This window comes from Zonotrichia albicollis, chromosome 6 (genome assembly GCF_047830755.1).
Source record: "Zonotrichia albicollis isolate bZonAlb1 chromosome 6, bZonAlb1.hap1, whole genome shotgun sequence".
Classification (NCBI taxonomy): Eukaryota; Metazoa; Chordata; class Aves; order Passeriformes; family Passerellidae; genus Zonotrichia; species Zonotrichia albicollis.
In genome coordinates, this window is record NC_133824.1 from 19546287 (window position 1) to 19566958 (window position 20672).

Below are 20672 nucleotides of genomic sequence, written 5' to 3' on the forward strand. Positions count from 1 at the left end.
ACAGCAATGACTACAATAAAATAATAGCAGTAGTAATAGTAGTAGTCATAGTAATAATAATAACTACAATAGCACCAAAAAACCAACATTCTTATACTGAAAAAAAAATCAGGTTTAATTTACTAAGTTGAATAGATCATTGTCTATAATCCAAACATAATTGTAATTTGGGAATTTTAAATCAGCAATAAAGCCATGTTTAATCTCAGTTTCCTGATGGTCATATCCTGAGCAGATTCTGTAGAAAAACAAATTGCTTTCTTTATAGTAACGTTCACTTTTATCTGCTTTCCAAGAGCAATAATTATACAGTCAATGTGTTTAACTTGGTTCTGCCAATATAACAGTCTTACAATATTTCAAAACCATAATTGTTATGAACTAGGACTCCAAATGCCTTACAAATAATTCCATATAAAATGCAAATTCTAGTTAACTGGACTTTAATTTCAGACATTTAAGCTAGGTTTGTTTGATAAGAATTATTTTCCATTTATCCATGTTTGTTGAAAAATATAATCTTACTTTTATCCCTTTAGTGCAGGAAATTTCGCAGTATCTGCCTATAATGCTTTGAGGCTGAAACAGCTCAGTAGTATAAACTTCGCCACACCAGCATTTGCAAAGTATGGATTTGTATTGTATTGTAACCTGAACTAGAAAGACTTGTAGAATTGATTCTGTAGAAGCAAGCACTTAAATAAACCTTATCAAACTCTTCTGCCTTTTCTGCATAATAAAAAGTTTTATTATACCTAACTGCTAAAGAGTCTATACTGTTTCCAGAAATATTTAACATTTTTAATACACATTTACTCGTTCTTTCTTAAATTCTTCCAGTCCCATTTTATTTTTTTTTCTTAATGTCTCTACTTGTCTCTGCCAATATTCTGCACCTTAGACAGTCCATTTTATCTTGCTATATATATATTTCCCTTTAATGCCATAAGTTTTCTATAAATGCACATCATACTTTTTCAAGTTAATTATTTTACTGTCATTCTGGAAAAGGACACAGTTTTAGAATTTTCAGGTGCATAGGAAATTATAACTTTTTTTTTTTGCTTTAGGGGTTCTAGTCTTAGGGGTTCTAACTCTAGCTTTTATTATTTTATTTATTTATTCTATTATTTTATTCTTTCCATCAAAATTATTCCTTATGATCAGTTTCATCCATCAGTTTCCCCATTAGGCAAACAGTCCCTGAAATGCACAAAGCACATTTGTTGACACCCTCCCTCATTTGCCAAATTTGAAGTCAATCAGGTCATGATCACTTGTCACCAGGCAACCACCAACTGAGCCCCACATTCAATCCATCTTGTCTATGTCAACGAGATTCAAACTGAGCCACCTCATTCTGGCTCCCATATCTTTCATACCAGAAAACCATCAAAAAGTCCACGGGGAACATTCATGTTTTACCACTGACTTCTGGAAATTTTCAGCACTTGGTTTCTGTTACATTCCAAAAAAACTTCATCATCTTTAAGTCATGCAATAGGTTGAAGACTAAGGTACCTGTGCCTATGGCTGCACTGCCACATAAACAGGTTTACAGTGGATGAACATTATGTTTACAACCAGTGGTTGGAACTGATACATAGTCAGAGCACAACAGTAGCCTCTATATAAACCAGGATAAGATTCTCATAAGAGCAATGCCTGCAAGGCAGGGACAAATAAATTACAGGGCCATCTGAATTCTCCAGCATGAGAGCCGAAATTCTGCACAAGGGATCTGGATTTGGAGACCCTTTTCATCTCTAGGAACACCAGCAATTCATCTGCATCACCCTGTTTTCATTTGATTGAGTTTTTCATATAAAACTGTGAGAAACAACATCTTAGGCCAAAAACACTATGGAAGAAAATAATTCTTACTTTGCCCTTATAGATGGTTTCCCTGAGACAGAATTGTGTAGGGGTTCAGAACAGAAGGCTGGTCTTTCTGGAAGCGTTGTGGGCTTTAGCAAGGAAAGGCTTGGACTACCCTGAACTTCCTGCTCCGGAACTTTCCTTTTAAAATATTAAAGGCTAACAACAGGTAATGTTATTTAAAGTGTTTCCACAATGAGGTCATGCAGAAGAGAACAACTTATTCCTCTCTTATAAATGCATACATATCTAGCACAAAATATATTAGAAAAAGATATTTAAATTAATGAAAGTAATTCCACTTGACATTTGGGATAACAATTACCATACTTTCCAATTATCATTATTGCTTGTTTTCTTTCCCAGAGAATTCCAAGTGCTGGACTTATTTTCTCAACCTCAAGCCCTGCAGTATGATATGACGTCAAGTTCATTTTCAGCTTAGACTTACATACTTTGTTTATCTTGAGAATAGAACCTTTGAAAAACATGCTAGTTTCAAGGAAAAATGTGCAATTTTGTTTTAAAGTGTAATTTTTCTTCTTATGGCTATCAATTTTTTTTTAAATCTCTCTACCAATACAGACTTGAAGTAATATTGAGCGCTTTATGGCAAGGAACTTTTCAGAGTTGTATTTACTTACATTGAATAGGAACAATTTGGACAATAAATATTTCAATACACCACAAATACTTCTGAGAGAATCTGATTTCTCCTGCAACTGATATATATTAATTCCAGAGTACAAATGTGTAAAACTGCCTAATAGCAGAATACGGAACACCAAAAGTAGAGATGGCTAAACTAACAGTGACATTTTTACACAACCTACCAGTCAGTCAGTACTATTTATTGAAATCCTTTTTCACTCCTCATCTACAATCTCTCACTCATCTCTTCTCTTACAGCAGAAGTAAGAGGTTTTTTACTTATGTAGCATAAAATGTAAAGGTTTGGCATAGAAAAAATAAAAATTATAAGCTCAACTCAACATATCCAAAGTTGTCTTACATATTCTAGTTTCCACATGTCACATCATTCAACAAGAAATAAGACTCGTGGGCTTGCAAAAACATTTGTATCTCTGAAGACAGAAATTAACACCTCACTTCAAAGAAAAAATAATTATAAAATGATAACTATTTCAGTGTCATCATGGCAAAATATTGCAAAGGATTTCAAAATTAGGCACAGATGACCAGATTATTTTCTGTTTCAAAAGAAACAAATTTTAAAAGTTGGGAACTCTGTTCAAGGCAAAGGGTCATGAGTTTATTTATATAGTGGCAGTGGTCCTGAGTAAGAACCCCAAAGATTGCCCAAAACCAAAATACACAGCATGACTTTTCATCAGCCAAACACACTGAAGAAAATCACCATGCTTCACACTCCTCCTCTCCCTTCCTCTTTCCACTACTAAAAAAAATACAAAAACATGTGGCTTGGCAAAAAGACCCACAATGTAGTGGCAAAGAATATGAAAATTTGCATGATCTTTGAATGCCTTTAGAAACAGTTTGTGCCAAAACTGCAATGAAATTTAAAGTCAATAATTTGAAGACAATATTCCAAAACACAAAGGTCCTCACAAGAGTTTGATGTTGGAACAGGACTACAGGGCCTAGTACCAAAATGCAGAAGAGCATTTCAAGTTCCATGCAACATAAGGCACCACTTTCTGCCTGAACACACAGTAAATACAATTAAAAGACTTCCATTTCTAGACAACTTTCAGAAAACTCAGATTTTAGTTCTAAAAATTGCAGCTCATTTACTGTTGTCTTCAAAATGTATTCCAGAAAGGGAAGACTTTTAAAAGGATGGAAACAGAGGAGAATACTACTTTTATAGATAACACATTGTACATACTTTCAAAGACTAAAAATTTTATTTCTACTGACTATAAGCAATGTCTTGATTATTTTTTTCCACATACATTTACACCCCAGTCTTTAAGAACTATCTTTAAACTTATCTACTATAATTGTGTGTGTATTTGTTTACAAGGACTGAAATGTGCTATACACAGAAAGCCTTAGACAATGTAGCAAAAGGAAAATGACTGAAGTCTGCTGTATTAGAGGATGGAAATTTTTCCATTTTTAGCAAATGTCAAATCATTGACTGTTGCTTTTAAGATTAATATAAGATATAATGGTTTTTAGATCGCCCCTAAATAAAGATTACTATGAATGAAGAAATGATTTACCAATAGTCACCACAATGAGATTTCCTTAAAGGTTACAATCATCAGTTATTTAGCTGAAACACTGCTGAGAATGCCTGGTCATTTTTTGAATAATGCATAATGTTCATTGCAGATTTGATCTGTATTATTACAATACAGATATTTATAAAATAATGGTGAAAACTATCTGTTACTTTCCAATTGCTCAAGATATTTCCATGAAGTAATTGACTCTGAAAATATTATATGGAGTTACCTGAGCCCTCATTTGCAAGCACAACTTGTAGTGATCACCACACAACAGGCATAGGAAAACAAACTCATCAGCCTTTACAGCCTTCTAAGAAAAGCTGTGATAAATACAGGGCCGAGTAAAGGACCTTCCTGAAATACTGAATTAAAATATTTAATTGCTGTACATTATTGGGGGGAAAATCTAAAACTAAGCTTTTAAAATGAATGATTAACAGAAGCAGGCCAATACATTTGGGGGAAGAAAAAAATAGCAGTTACCTATACAATGTAAGTACCCCTCAAATAATTTCCCAAATATCTTTAAGCCTATTCAGAAGATTGCTTGTGCACATACAAAGTGTGTCTAGTGTTTTATTGTAGGTTTATCATCCATACTTCACATGAACGTGCAAGCTATTTATGTGAGCTTGTTTATACATACGAACTTCAAGGGCAGCAAAAAGCAGCCTTAATAAATGAAACAGAATTTCTTTTGATGTAATTTCATGAATGTTTCATCAGAATGTGTTAACAGGTTTCTATGTAAGGAGAACTGGTGAAATCATAAAATATACCTGTACTATACAGTTAAACCTGCTTATGGGGAATTCTTATACAATGAAACACACTTTCATCAAGCATTGTTTCAATATACTGACACATAAATAATACAGTCCTACTTAGCATTAAGCTGAGCACCCAAACAGGAGGAAAAAAATGTCAAAACCCCTTCCTGAGCCCCCATACCCCTTGCACCTAAAGAAACGAGAACCATAGCACTACATGGTTCGAGAGGCAGGGTTATTATTCAGATAGGGTGAACAGACATTAAATGTTTACCCAGCTCTTTCTTAGGGAGAAACATTAATCTAGATCAGACTAGTGATGTTGTTGTCTAAGAATAAGATTTTGTTCTTAAAATTCTTTTCTTCATTAGAATCTTTGCACAAAAAGGAAGATTTGGTATTCAGGTATCTATTCCAGAAGAGGATAATGAAAAATAGATCCCAGATACTCTCAAAATATAAAGAGATTGGCAGAGCTCAGAGTTTCAGTAACACAGGACAGCTTATAGAAGCACAGACAGATCATAGATTGTACAGCAGAGTCCACTTTACATCTACCTTGAAAAAATGTTTAATTGCCTGAGAATAAACTCTCATCCTGTAAAAATGGGGAACATTTGCATATTATATCAGAAGCCTAACGAACCATGTTACACTCATGCCCTGGATGATGTAATTATTGGTTTTTTTTCTTCCATGAGAATTATATATGATGTGGCAGATAATATAAATTAAATATATGAAATGATGGAACTGTGTCCAGCTACTAAATCGTCAGTCTGAATCTGTGCTGCTTTTTACCCTCCATACATCTCTCCATCCATTGAAAATTTTAACTTTCCTTAAATAATATCACTTCCTTTAAATGGAAGAGCAGGTAAATTCCTTTGCACCATCAATACAAGCAACCCGTCATGGACAGCTGTGGGCTGAAAAATAAGATTTTATTTCTACCTCCTCCCTCCACCCTTAAAGGTGGCTTCTTTGTTTGCCATGTGCTGTATACATTCTATCTGGTTTAGTGTAGATTAAGAGTTTGTATTTCATGTTTCATGGAAAAAACCTGAAGTGCTCAAATCTGATATGCCTCTTCCAAATATATGTTTCCTTCAAACTGTGAGAGGAGTAGATAAAATGAAGGAGTATTCTGCGCTGCTAAAGCCAGGACACCCAGAAATCCCAGGTTTGGTAACCCTGATTTCTGTTACTGCAACTTAGTCCCTAATATAAAATACCTATCAGACAGAGATCACACTCATCCAGATGGGTAGCATTAGTTGAAAAAATAATAGATTACCAAAAAAAGTCCATTTTACACAGGTCATTGGAAAGACTATTTAGGAGCAACACACACACAGCCTCTGTTTCGTCGCAACTCACATCTAAAACACTACTTTTGCTCCCCAACTGCTTGTCTGAGCATTAAAAGAGATCTTTTAATACTGAAAACAGTCTATTTTGTTGATAAGTGCCTACTGGCTCAGAAGTAAAAATAATTTCTATAGACATTACAAGAGGATAAATAATATCCTAGTCTGTCAGCTGAAGATTTAAGTATTTGGATGTGATGCTTTCAAACTTCAGAAATATGTGATTCTACCTTTAACCTATAGCCAGAAAGAGATTGAGTTCTCAAATCAAGGAATAATGCCATTTTCCTCTCAAACATATACTTATATAAAATACTACAACAAAGCAACACAATAACAGATAAATAATTTGAAAGAATTTAGTCTACATCACCCAGAAGACTTACAGCTGTTATAGCTACATCATAGGTTTGTTTTTAAATAAAAAATAATTAAAATAAGAGGTTTATTTCACCTTCACATGGTGTCTTTCTCATGCAGACCTCAGATTTCCACATTTGAATCCCTTTAAAGGATTTGATATGCAGGAAAAGAAGAAAGGATGAAGGTAAAAATTTAAATTTAGAGGCTACTGAAGGCTGCCATATTCTATAGTACACAACAATATTTACTCCATACCTTTTACTGATGTATTAGGTGGAGGTCCTTCCATCCTCAAGTTCCATGGGGGATCACCTTGATTAGCAAAGTCCCTCATTTTCAGATAGCTAATTGTAAGTCGGATGATGGATGCCTTGTCAAGCTGGCTGGTAATGGCTGCAGGCAGTGGCAACAACTTTGCCAACTCATAGAATTCAAAATTCTCCTTTCCCCGGCGAGAGCGAGCAGCATCGCGGGACTTTTCCTTCCTCAAAGCTTGTAAACTGAAAGCAAATAAAGAAAGTAGGACATTCATCAGTATTAGTGTTCTGTCACATTGAACCAATTTACTTTTCTCACTGCTGGTCTTCTCTTCAAATTACCACATTTTCAACATGCTGTTGCATATGGATCTACAGAATTCAAGATATATAAAATGGTGCTTCACGCTCTAATGACTGAAACTAACAATAATATTTAAGTGGTGGTCAACATATTATATAACTACTCTTAAATCACTTTAGCCACTTCCTTTTTAGCCTGCCTTTCCTTTGTCAGCTGTCAGTCTCAAGAAAATATCCCAAGAATACTGTGTACTGTGTACATGTGGGGTTTATATGTCTAGGTGCCATTGTTTCTCACTGACTCACTCATTCACCCAATTTTGCCTTAATTTTTGTCATATTCTGACTCTTGGGAGAAGGTTAAAAGCAGATGATTCAAGTGTTTGCCACCTCTGGCAGCCAAGATTATCAAACAGGTTGTACTAACTGCTGAGACACAGAAGTGTAAGTCTGGTGCAATGATGTGAAAATTCCTGTGTTTCATGAACCTGTTCTTTAGGAGTTGTTCAACTGTCTTTGCAGTGGAAGCAGTAACCTTTGTCAGTGGGGTGAAAAAGCTGTTAATACAGTTATGCGATTCACATTTCTGATTGTAATTCACTACCACATACATGGCAGACTGACAACTTTCTGATCAGAATGGACCTTCTGCTTTACATTGAGCTGTTGGAAATGCAAAGACATCCATTTAGTCCTGTTTCATCAATGTATCATTTGCTACGACTAATACAGAGAACAAGGATAGCTCAGATTTTACTCCTGCACTATTTGTTTAATTGGTGTAAAACTTCTGAATGCAGTGGGATGACAATGGTTAACACCTGGGGGCTTTCCTCTTTTTTTTACACAGAGCAAAGTGTTCAATTCAGGATATTTTAAGCCTCACAATACATCTGCCTTGATAGACTCAGTCTGGTGCTGGTGCTGGAGTCTGTCCATCACTGTGCAGGATGAGTAGAAACGGTTCTTGTACCTCATTAAGGGTCTATCTTTCTGCCGTTTCATTTGTTTATCTACTAATTTGATGAAGTTAAAGCCACAATTCCATTAGCTAGTAGTTGTTTTACCACAGAACTAGAATACAACCAGTATACAATGGAATAATAAATGTTTCTCTCCAGCTTCCATAACCCTTCCTGAAACCTTGGATTTATCAACAAAAAAGTCATAATGATGAGATCTACAAAAGCACTCTGACATATGAAGTAAATCAGTAGAATTGAGGTATGCAGATAAAACACCATGAACCTAAGAGGTCTATTCACCTGTTTTTCTAACTTGGGAATAAAGTGAAGAGTTTCTCTTGCTTTATTATTCATAACCACCTGCATTTTTGTAGCCATCTCTGCCACTTCAGTCTTGGTAGGGCATATCAGCTGGGCCCTTAATACACAAATTAAATCTCTCCATGCCAGTTCCCTTAGTATGGTTAACATGTTACATTCCCTACACAATTCCATACCAATAGCAACTATATTTAAAAAGACGGTCTGGCTAAGAAATAGGAATGGTGAGATAAAGGTATGGGAGGAAACAGCACATCCTTACCCACAGATAAAGATAGAGAATTCTACTGAATGATATAGTAAAATACATACTTGGTTTTATAAACTCTACATGGAAGGCTAGCACCTTGATTTGTAAACTATATTCTAGGAAAAAAGTACCTGAAAAATAAAATTTCACAATGCTCATTGTAGATGCATCTCTCTCAAATTTCAAATTTTAGATATCTACCATCATGGATATCTCTCAAAAGGTACATTAAATACAACAGATAAAAGTATTTAATGTATACACAGACATGGGAGCTACAACTCTGTGAGGTATGAACTGTCCAATTAATTCCAAGGAAGTAGTATGCCACCCCAAGTTAAATATATACAACAGCGACACAAGGAAAAGGCAGGCAAATGTCTCTGCACAATTGCTTCCAAGTGAAAGCTCGATTTCATGGCATAAGACTTGACCTTTTCTACCTGTCACCACCTTTTTTTCCTGGAAGCCAAGCCTGAGAATTCAAGTCCCCAAATCAAGTTAGTAGAAGAACTGAGATTATAGACCTGTTCTGAAACTGCACCAAGGACCTTCTTCCCAAAGCACTTAATTATGTCCCTATGTAAAATGGGAGATTGTTAAAGACCCCTAGTAAAACAAATCAGAAAAATCACAGATCTCAGCAACTTCTGAAACTGATAAATGAGTGGTGGTTAGAAATTGAGTGGTCATAGAATATTTTTTAGAAACACCAAAGTCTAAATCCACAGTTTACAAGCCCTATAGAGGCTTCAGGAGATTGCTGAAAATAAGTAACATACTGGAATGTAGGATTATGTAAAACATTACTGGATCAGTAACACCCTGCAATGGAAGTCAGTTGAGCTGAAAAGTGAGGCTCCATGTGTCAGCAAACAGAAATATTTGAAAGGCACCTATGGTTATTCAAAGTCACACAGTAAAAAAAGTAGAAGGGATGGGTAGCTGACATGATAAACAAAAGAAACTCTTGAGAAACAGTATTGAGAATAACTCACTTTTTCTCCCAACCATTTGTTATATTTTCATTTGTGGAAGCTTCATAGGGTGAATCAAGTCAAGGAATTTGTGACTTGGAGCACTTCTCTTGGCACCAGTGCCATTAAGCTAAATTAAGAAAGGGTGTCTGCGAATATGTGCACACAAGTCCTGATTTCTACTCCATGTAATTCTACTAGGGAAATACAATGTACTGTTGGACACTGCAGTTATGCTGATAAAATGGGTCCTTAACTTGGGAGCAGTGATTTCCTCAGCAGGATGCAGGAATTCATTAGATACAACCTAAACATCGCTGTTAATCCTCGCTGGCACCTGTGATTCTGATAGGCAACATCAGCTTCCTTGTCAGATGCTCTTAATAAAGCAACATACTGGCACTAATAATCCCAAGAGGATGCTAGAAAAGAGGAGTGTGAAGCTCCCAACAGCAAGCAGTGATGCTGACACACGACCAAAATTCATCTTGTTCCTATCATATGACACCTGGAACTAGAGGGGTTCTTGGAACATAAATGAATTTGTTAAGTGTCAGGCTGCAAAAACTTAGAAATATACAGTCTCTTCTGCTAATAAGAAAAATTAAAGTGTGGGAAACTATAAACATGTTTACTAAGTGGCTTTCAAAAACAGTCAGAAAGCACCAAGAAAGCAAGCATTACATGTTTGAAGAGTTCTCAAATAACAGAGAAGATCCCCCAATAATCAAGCAAATCTACATAAAACATCCACAGTACCAAGAGAGTAATAGTGGGAAATATACCTGAGGGGTATAAATATTGCTCCCTCTTTGCCTTCTGTGGAGGAGGGATAGTAGCTAAGGCAATTGGATCAGGGTGCATCAGGCTACAATGTAAAAGGATGATGTTGTCATACAATGGTGAAACTTCATGCATTTCCTTAAGAAGACATTTCTCATAGAATTTCCACGTACAGAGTCCTCTAAAGAAGACTAAGAGGTTTCCAGCTGATAGCTCCTGATAATTCTGAGAAGCAGGACCATATAAACAGGATATTTCATGGCTTGAAGTCTAATGCTATTTTAGATATGGTTTCTAAAATATATTTTATTTTTCCTTTTAGGGCCTTTCCAGATGGACTGATATACAGGTGGTCTGGCTTTTACAGATGAAAGGGTACAATAAATACTACCATATAATTCTAAAATTGTATACATGACATTTCTAAAGTAGATTTTGTATTGAAGACACAGCAGATGCAGAAGACATGATAATATGGTGCTGCATAAAAGTTTTATTGGTACTCGTAATTCACTTGTGATTTCATTGTGCTTGTGGTCATTCCAAGTTTAACCTGCTCTATATTTTATTTCACATAATTTTATATACTTTACATTCATAAGGATATACATGTATTTATGTCTGTGTGTATCTCACAACCTTCACATGTCTGACCAATTGACATCTGTCACTTTAAAGTTAGGACTATCACAGATCCTAATTTTTGGAGCATTTAATAGCAATCAAACATATTACAGGATATCAACAGATTTACTGACCTAGACAAGGGTTTTTTAGCATATGTTCACAGAATCACAGAATATTCTGAGCTGGAAGTGACCCACAAGGATCATCAAGTCCAACACTTAAATGAGCGGCCTAGATGGGGATGGAGTCTGTGATGTTGGCGTTATTACCACCATGCTCTAACCAGCTGAGCTAAACTCAGGGTCATAACAATACCTCACTTCTGTGTCTCAGTTTGGGCAGGAAAAATCAGTGAAATAATTTAATTATGTGAATTTGCATTTTGAACAAAAAGAGGGGAATAGTTGCAGTTACAAATAATTTTTACTTGCAATTTCAAAATATAGTTTGGAAAGTGGTGGTTTGCAGACTTGCCCAGTTTTAGAAAGGCAGCTCACATTTACATTTCACCCACACTGTTCCCTCAGACCTGATGCAGGAGAGACCCCCCAGCAGAGTTTCTCAGAACATCGGTCTCCCTCTGCTCAGCCCCACGTAACAGCACTGCTGGGATTTACAGTACCTTCATTGGACTTGTCACAAATAGAGATTGGATTGCAAGCAACAGCCATAAAACAAGGTTTGAGGGACAGATGGACTGCTGAACTCGAGATATAGGGGCTTGAGCCAATGGACAGCTTATCTGTGTTGTGCTTTCATAGTTACTGCTCATTTCCATTCACAAGAACATTTCCATTCACTCCTCTGCTTCACAAGCAGAGAAATATGGCAAAGTCTCACAAAGGATGCACAGTATTTTTGAGAATGGCATTGAAATCCTTCCCCATTTCAGTAGAAATTTTAGAAATGCAAAAGTATATCAGAACAGAGCAGTTTTTCTTACACACTAAACATTTTCATACTCCTTAGCCCAGCTGTTACTGAGCAGTAGTGAATGTCTTAAGCCTCTAACAACAATGTGGATTAGTAGCAGCAACTTCAGATATCGTATACAAATAACACTTAATATCTAATAATGTTTATAACAGGCTTTATAAAGAAAGAAGCACTATGTGTCTGTGTATATTTTTCTATTAGTCTAGTCTTTTAAAGTCAAGGATCGAAAGGTCCACTATAAACAGGATCCAACTGTCTGAAGGAGAAAGTCAGATGAATGTTATAACCATTTCACAGAAAAGAAATCAGATATAAGGAAAGGCTCTGCAACATTAGAGTGCACGATCAATCTGCTACAAAAATATTTGGAGATAAGTGATCCAGCCCCTTCAGCCCTCCAAAAGAGACGTTAAATTATACATGTCCCTTTGTGCATACTCTTTCCCAATATAAAAAACACAAGCAGGCTTACTTTGCTAGTGAGCATAGCTATAGCACTACATAAAATAATAAATTTATGCTGCTCCTGAGTCCATAGATGTGAATTTGTGCAATTCTGTATCAATATTACTAGAAAGATCCTCTTTTTTTCTTACTTTGTTCCACACTAATATGATGTGACATAATATTACCATACTTTGGACATTTTTGTATTTAAATCAACTTTAGGTCCCTTCCTCTGTTATTAATAACCTATTTACATAATTTATGTATTTATATTATACAATGTAGTGGATCATTATGAAAAATTTACTAATAGAAATGTTTACACATTCTGATCTATTACCAAAATAATCCATTAACTGTTCCCTCAAAGCCACATCCTTCAGAATCTTTTCTGGGGCTTCAAGCTGACCAGTGAAAACAAGGAGGGCAGTTAAGTCAATTTAAAACAAGTACATTTAAAATCTGACTTTTAATGTCTGGGCAATTCATTAAGATAATGTCCTGCTCTACTGATAGGTGACCACCCATAAGCCATGTTCTGTCATATAAAAATTTTCTTTCATTTCACTGATGTTGTGGAACAATTAAACTTCTAATGAAGTTCAAAGAATGCAATAGCATCAATATTTAGGTGACCCAATTATTTGGAATATTTATTGATTTTACTTCTATAGGAATTCTTCATATTCCTGATGTTTTCTAAAAGTTAATTGTGGCATCTCAGAAACACTTTTCAATCCAAGCGGATATTAATCTGAACAGCAGTGCACATTTTCAGACTCCAAAAAATTATTTAGACTGTAGGAAAGATGAAGGAGGTAAAGGAGACCAACCTGCCCTGCATAATTGCACATATTACAGTTGAAAGGCCAGTTTTGGAAGTCAAACGTCACCATTGGTGGTAGCATGAGCCTTAGGCTTGCTATTATCAATTTTTTTTGTTCTGTTTTTCTAAAGGTTATGCCCTAGAGACTTCACAAATACGCATGAAACTGGATATTTTTTAGTATAGTAGATCCAAAATACAAAAGAATGAAGCAAGAGAGCTAATGCTGCTGTAGATGTAAATTAAAAGAAGAAAAAAATCTGCACTCAACCTTCTAAGACTAATTCAATTAGCTCTGAAAAATTGATAATGAAAGTATGTTAATATGCTTACCTCTAATTTCTACACTACATTTTGCTATCTTTGGGGATTTCTTTTCTTCTAAGACAACTTTTTGACTTGATATTTTTCCCTTTCTTTGTTTTTCTTTTTCTTTCTCCTATCCCATTTGTAGATTTCTTTTCACAAAGATTGTTTCTGAACTGAGAGTGCAAAACTTCAAGACTAATAACAGTTATCAAAGTCTAAAAAAGGACACTACTTTTGTGAGGGGAAAACCTCCAAAATCAAAAGCCACATTAAATTTTACCTTCTTTCTTTTTAAGTAGATCTGAGAAGCCAGACGGCAGATTTTTATGGATTTTTCTACTTGTTTGCTTAGGAGATCCGAACATTGCTCAGTCTCACTATTTATCAATTAATCTAGCATGCAGCCTCAAAGGAGAAAGGTCGACTTGTGTTAAAAATTCATCCATCAAAAATTCATCAAAGACTTCATCATTTTAACTTGCGAACCTTTGAACACCTACATACTTGTCAGATCTGTGGTCATAGTTAACTGGGATCTATAGTTACCACAGTGCCTATACCTGCTCTGACACGAGCTGCATGAAGAGACTTTCAGGTGAAAGTGCAGTACATAACCAAGTGAGGCAGACTCTCCTAAAACTGCTCCTTCTATCAGACAAAGGATACCTAACATCTGACTAAGTTCCAAGTTGGTAAAATCAGACTGTTTCAATGACCAAACACTTTTCAGGGGAGCAAATTTTTGCCCCATCATAAAAAATCACCACTCTTACAGACAAGAATTTGCAAAAAAAAAAAGTGCTAAATTATCTGATAGTATCATCCAGGGCCTAGTTCAGAAATTAAAGCCATTTAATGCTGTCTAAGAAAAAATAATGTTTTGAGACTTTCTTTAATGTGTGAAGAAAGCTGTATAGTATATGCTAGAAGTTAAAGCTGGAACCTTCAAGTTCAAGGTAAAAGCTCTGCTGCTTAACTAATGCACTGCTCATAGCTGTCATCATTAATTTATGTTAGCCTCTGTAAACATCAAGAGTATAATAGGCCAATTTCACAACTAAATATAGATGCACATTTTGCCCTTATATAAATGGCAGATTGCTGCTGTAGATCATCACTGCAGCAACACGTCAGTAAAGATGCACTGTTCGATGGTCTGATGCTCACACAATATATAAAACCAGTTGTAATGGTTGTTTGGAAGCAAAGTGTAACATAGCAGCAAAATTTCATTTGTTCCACAAACTCAGGATATATTAAGCTTGGCTGACAAAGACTGTTTGATGTGCTAAATCAGTTTGACCTTCATTTTTGCTTTATATTTCTCATTTAACACATGAAATGACCATTATTTTTTCACCATACAGGGAAATATGACAGAACTGATTTCTATTAAAACCTTTCTTTTCCTTCTACAAAGAAAAAATTATTTTGCCAAAAGTGCTTTAGCAATTACTGCAAAACTTATAAAAAAATAATACCTATATTAAGCCAAGCTTTTTATTATATCAGTAAGACTTAAACTTGGTTTTTAAGTATTGTGGTTTCACAGAAGAGGATTCTTTTGTTTAAAATATATAAAAATGGTTCAAGGAAATGGTTTGTGTATGCTTGAACTAATTGTTAAACTGAATGTTTTATCACCAGTAAGTATCTTTGTTGAACGGTTTAAATAACAGGATTTACTTCTAAAGTGAGTCATTAAAACATAATAATAGGAACATGGCAGGTTTTTGAAGCATTACAAACTTGCCATCCTGCACAATCTTTTAAAACTGATGTACACCTTGACAGAGAAGCCTTTAAGTGAGCTATGATACACTAGTTCAAATCCAAATTCTACAACTAGAACACTAGTGTTTTCGTCCTTTCTTTTCTTCCTATGTTGAACTAAGCAATTGCCAGCCTCCTGATAATAGAGAAACCTCAGTTTTATCAAGCAATTTTGCAGCACCCAATAAACAGCACTTTACCTTGGAGCAACTTGTACATTTCACACCTTAAATTTCTATTTACCAAATCAGCTAATCACTTCACAATTGAACTTCTCAGAACAAAAAATTATCAATTAAAGTGGTTGAAACTCCTGCAAATTATCATTTAGGAATGAAGTAATTGCTTTCATCAGGGCAGAAAAGCCCGCCAGAACAGAAATGTCACTTCAGATTAGTGTTCTCACTCCTGAAGCTATGGATGACACAGCTGATATAAGACTAAATGCCAAGACCAATCAATTGCTTTTGTGGCTCTGTTCTGAGCTGCTGTAAAAGGGGCCATTTTCTAGGATCTACTCTTCATTATAGTAAATGCTATCTCCTTGGTAACATAATTCCATTTCTCATAAATTCCGTCTGAGAGCATTGTCCTAACAATGGATGTTTGTGGAAAAGAATGCTGTTGGTTTAATGCAAAGAAATTAAGTGTGAACGGCTGTCAAAGTACTATAGCTTGCTTGTTCTTAAACATAAATTGAAGTCTTTACATTAAAAACAGAATACTTTGGCGGAAATGAATGTTCTGAACTAGTGTGATATATTGCATTTGGAAGTGATGTATCTCTGATTGAGAGTTTAGACTTATTTTGAATACCTATGTTCTGTCTATAGTGGGCACACTCATCCCTAGCAGAGATTTGTCAGTTTAAGAGTGAGTAGATAAACACTCCACTTATTTCACAGCAGTGCAGTTAGGAAATGTGAAACGCACAAGAAAACATGGTCTCATTATCATATGACATGCTATTTGTTAGCAGACTCATCTGTGTATAAAAGCTTTCTTTGAACTGAGCCCTTACTGGAAATATCTGTATTTCAATTTGTACTGTTCAGCTTCCTAAAATACTTAGAATCTGAGTTATGGTCTCCAATTAAAAGGATATCTGAGAAGCTAATTTGGTGGAACAGCAGCAATTTCCTGCACTGCTCTCCTCATGACTGAAGTTTGGAAACAAATTCAAGATTACAGATTTTCTTTCAAAACAGGATGAAAAGTATTCCTCCCTCAATGAGCATAAGCAATTCCAATTAACAACAGCAAGACTTATGTGACAGGAGAATATATTGCCACATATGTAAAGAAGCAATTTATCCAGCATTAAGAGGAAAAGTGCAAATTTATTGTAGCATTTCTATGGGTAACCAAAGAGCGAGCACAGGTAACACTGTTGCCAGATTTTGACTGTAGCCCAGAATGACGGCAATCACATTAAGGTATGAAAAACTGCACCCATTAGGTGATGTGGGGAAAACAAGAGGACAAGAGAGACACAGTGTCACTGCGTGTCACATCTGCCTGCCCAAAGTAAACATTGTACTTTCAACCACAGAGCCAGCTAGCTTCAGCCCAGGGTCTCCTCATATGCTATCTCATATGCCACACTAGAAATGCTATATAGCATCCTGCACTTTAAATATGAGCTTTACAGTTTGGCCTAACTATAAGCTACATAAATAAATCTCTCTGAAGTGAACAAAAACTCTCCAAACTCTGATTATACTCCTTTAGTGAGTACTGTCTTTAAGAAGGAACACTGAGGGTTAGAGTTTTTATCTGCTTCTGAATTAATAGCTGGTTTTTTCCTCACCTATGTTAGAGCCATTGCAGAAATTTTTGCTGGAACATTTATATCAGCTATAGCCATTATTTTCCATAGGATTATTTTACCAGCTCTGAAATAAACAGCAGCACAGGTGAAAACATTTTTGTTTGATATTTTTATAAAAGTTTTGTTTGCACCAGGTAGTTTATCTGTACTGTTAAGTTTCACTACTGCCAAAAGGCCTAAGAGAACAACGTTGCCTTCAGGCAACTCAAGTTTGCTCTTTATAGATGACCAAAACAGGGATTTTGTTAGAGTTGGCTGTGCTCTCTGTAACTATCCACTTCAATTGAGATCCCTGAGCCAGGAAAAAAAGGCAAGAATTCCAACCTCTCTCCCTCACTGCTGCCACATAAATCTCTTAGTGGTGTGTTCTCAATTACTACAATACCAAGACCCTTTTGGAAGAAAATAACATTTTTTTTTATCTCCTTAGCCTTTATCTCCTTTATCTTTCTTACAATTATCATCCTCATCATCTCCATACTCTCTCCTTTCCATCTAAAAATTATGTTTGCACTGATGGGCCCATGCAGAGCACACAAAAGCTGTAGTTTTGAACCCTGCTCATGGGAGTCTTTGCAAGGCTTTACATGAAGAAGGGTTGAAGGGATATGGGATACACTGGGACTGCAGCCCAAAGGAGCTATTCCAGAGTCCCAGCTGAGCTATCTGAAAGCTGACAAAGTATAACTTCAGCAGGACAGTCAGTGAGCTACAGAACCACTGTCAGCCTTCCTTCCCTGCATGTTTTCTGCTGCCTGTCATAAAAACAGTACTGACAGAGATCACATTGTCATCAATACTCAAGCTACCTAGTTTTAAAATATCTCCAAGTACATCTGAAACCCCCCCCCCCCCCAAAATACAAACACAAGCAACAGCTGGCGTGGACGGTGGTATAGCTACCTTTGTTGAGTGCTCAAAACCAAGTAGTGCATGCAAAACTTTTACTCTGCAGTCTTAGAAGACCCTGGTGCCTCCAAAAGCTGACTGGTGGATTTAGTCAAGCCTATTTTCCCAGAAGCATGAGATTCACTCTCCAAGGTGCAGTGTTAGCTGCTGAACCATTGACTCAGTAGAGTATGAATGAGCTTCAAGGCCTTTCACTTTTACCCCCTTGCTTGAACCCTGAACAGTTTAGTATAAATTAGTGCCAGTAGAGCACAAGACAGCAACATTTCCACAAGCAGGCATCTCTCTCACCTGTACTACCAATGAATTAGCTTTTCTTACTGCTTACATATTCCAGGACAGGCTACAGCCTTCACCAACTTCCCTTGCAGAGGGATTACTTTTACTTTCCATTTAATGCTCTGGGACGAGGAACAGCTCTAAGTGCCACATACACTGGTAAAGGGCAAAAAGTCACACAAAAAAAGATACTGTTAGTTTTTCATCTGTTTCAATACATTGGGGTAAACATGAAGCCCACACTGCTTGCAGAAGAATTTCCTCTTTGTTCCCTTTACAGATACCAGTACTGGTCACACACATGATTGGGCTTAAGTGTTTCCTAAAGTGCCAAGAAGAGTCTGCTGTCAAAGGTTATGCACTCAATCCAGGGGGTGCCACATGCACTGGTAACTGCTGTGCTGGAGGTATGTCACCATGTATTTTAACTTTCAGCAGACTCAAGATTTAATTTCTAAACAAAGTTTTCAGATATGGTACAGCAAAACCCGATTCTCCTCAGAGACCACTTTAATTAGTCAGAGTAGACCTGATGACACATGCATTTTTGACCAAAGTAGTGATATGCCAAAACCTTTCCTTAAAACACATTAATCATCAATTACAATCCTTGAACTTTAAGGAATAACACTTAGACAAAAGTCTCAGAGTTTTAACAGTTGATGTAAATCTCATGCCCTAAGTAATGCTTATATTCTTTAACAATATTCAACTACCAGCAAGATTAACAATATCCTAAATCCATCAGGTACATCAAAGGCATTAAAATGCTCAAGGCTCTGAAATACTGTCCAGCAGCTGCCATGGTCACCTCTCAACCTAGTAGTGAAAGTCCTTGCTAAAACAATTCCTTAAAAAGGGCCAACCAGTCACAGAGATGAGAAATCTGGGCGACACTAAACCACAAAACAAAGCATGATGCAGAGGCAGTGGTCCCTTCTGGAGAGCTCCCTGCCTTGAGTGACCTCTTAATTAGCCAGCAGATAAAACACCTTCCTGCAAAGTCTTACAGGTCTAGATCAGAGAAGAATATCATGACTATCTAGGAACTATCATTAATGTGAGGAAGGCCATACAGCATTACCCTGTAATTCTGTTTTCTTTTGCAAAAGTATCAATCCTAATCTGAAAACTCCAAGATGTAAAGAATTTCTATTGCTAAGCAGCTGCACTGTTTAAATTAGCCCCACCATTAACATTTTGTGTCTTTATTTCCAATTTCAACTTTGCTGAGTTCAGCTTTCAGTTACTGAATCTTGCAATTCTTTTGTCCACTAAACAAAAGAAACTCCAAATATCTGCTATCTTCTTCCTGCCTGGCTAATTATGGTCCACGATCAAGTCACCCTCTTAACCTTCCCTTTGACAAGACACTGGATTGATTAAACAAACTGAGTCATTGTATGTTTTCCAGTGTTCATTTTAGATCTCTCTTTTTTTTTTTTAACATAAAAAAACCAAAGAGATTTCAACACTGAATGCAGCAGCATCATCATTACCATGTTCAATTCTTTAACTGATACATTTAAAGATTATTTTACTCCATATCTGAAAGAGCATTGTACTGTGCTACATTGTTCTGCTACTACTCATAAAAAACTTAATTTGGGGTTCACAGGAGAAAGAGGCACTGAGAAACAGCTTTGAACTACATTGTCAGTTATGTGCTTCTCCCTGTGTTATTCTTGGCCAGTCATGGTTTTTATGTTGCAGAAAAGGAAACATAAGCTATAGAGCATGTAAAATGAGAGAAAAATTCTAATTCATTAATGTGAGAGAACAACATATTTTCTCTCAGGCATGTAGAATTTTCTCAGTTGAATCAAGGCTGAGCTTCTGCAGTCACTTCTGTATTTTATTTCTGAGGGATAAAGGAATTACAAGTAGGCAAGAATTTCTTTTATACCACCTCAGAATTTTTGGTGTCAAATGGCTAAATCAGGCTAAAATGGCTGAACTCGGAAACAAGAAGAAACATTCTGTAATATGATGAACTCTTGAGATAATCCCCAAAAGTCATTATTGACAGAGATCCTCAAGACAATTAAGGTAAGATTTTCAGAACAACACAATGCTGGCAAACCCTGCTCCCAGAGAAAACAGGTACCAAATGTTGTGTTTGAAAATGCCACACTGCTGTATTCAAAACCTGTCCTCACAGGGATAATGCCAGGTAAACTAGAAATACTTGGGAGTCGAGGAAATTTAGACCCCTAAACACTGAATGTTAATCTTGCATCTTACCTGTTGATAGATCTACAAGCTCATCAGAAGAGGAA

General features: G+C 36.1%; 1 protein-coding gene across 7 annotated transcripts in view; it reads right to left on the reverse strand.

The window, feature by feature from the left end:
* NPAS3 (neuronal PAS domain protein 3) overlaps positions 1-20672 on the reverse strand; it is a 597300-nt gene that overhangs the window by 410806 nt on the left and 165822 nt on the right. For 6 of the 7 annotated variants that reach the window (XM_074542694.1, XM_074542697.1, XM_074542699.1 and 3 more), the window contains 2 exons: positions 6856-7100; positions 6692-6742 (listed from right to left, as the gene is read on the reverse strand). In XM_074542694.1, coding sequence (XP_074398795.1) covers positions 6692-6742; positions 6856-7100 — 296 coding nt within the window. The remainder of the gene's footprint in view (positions 1-6691; positions 6743-6855; positions 7101-20672) is intronic. The other variant, XM_074542696.1, reaches the window with a different exon arrangement.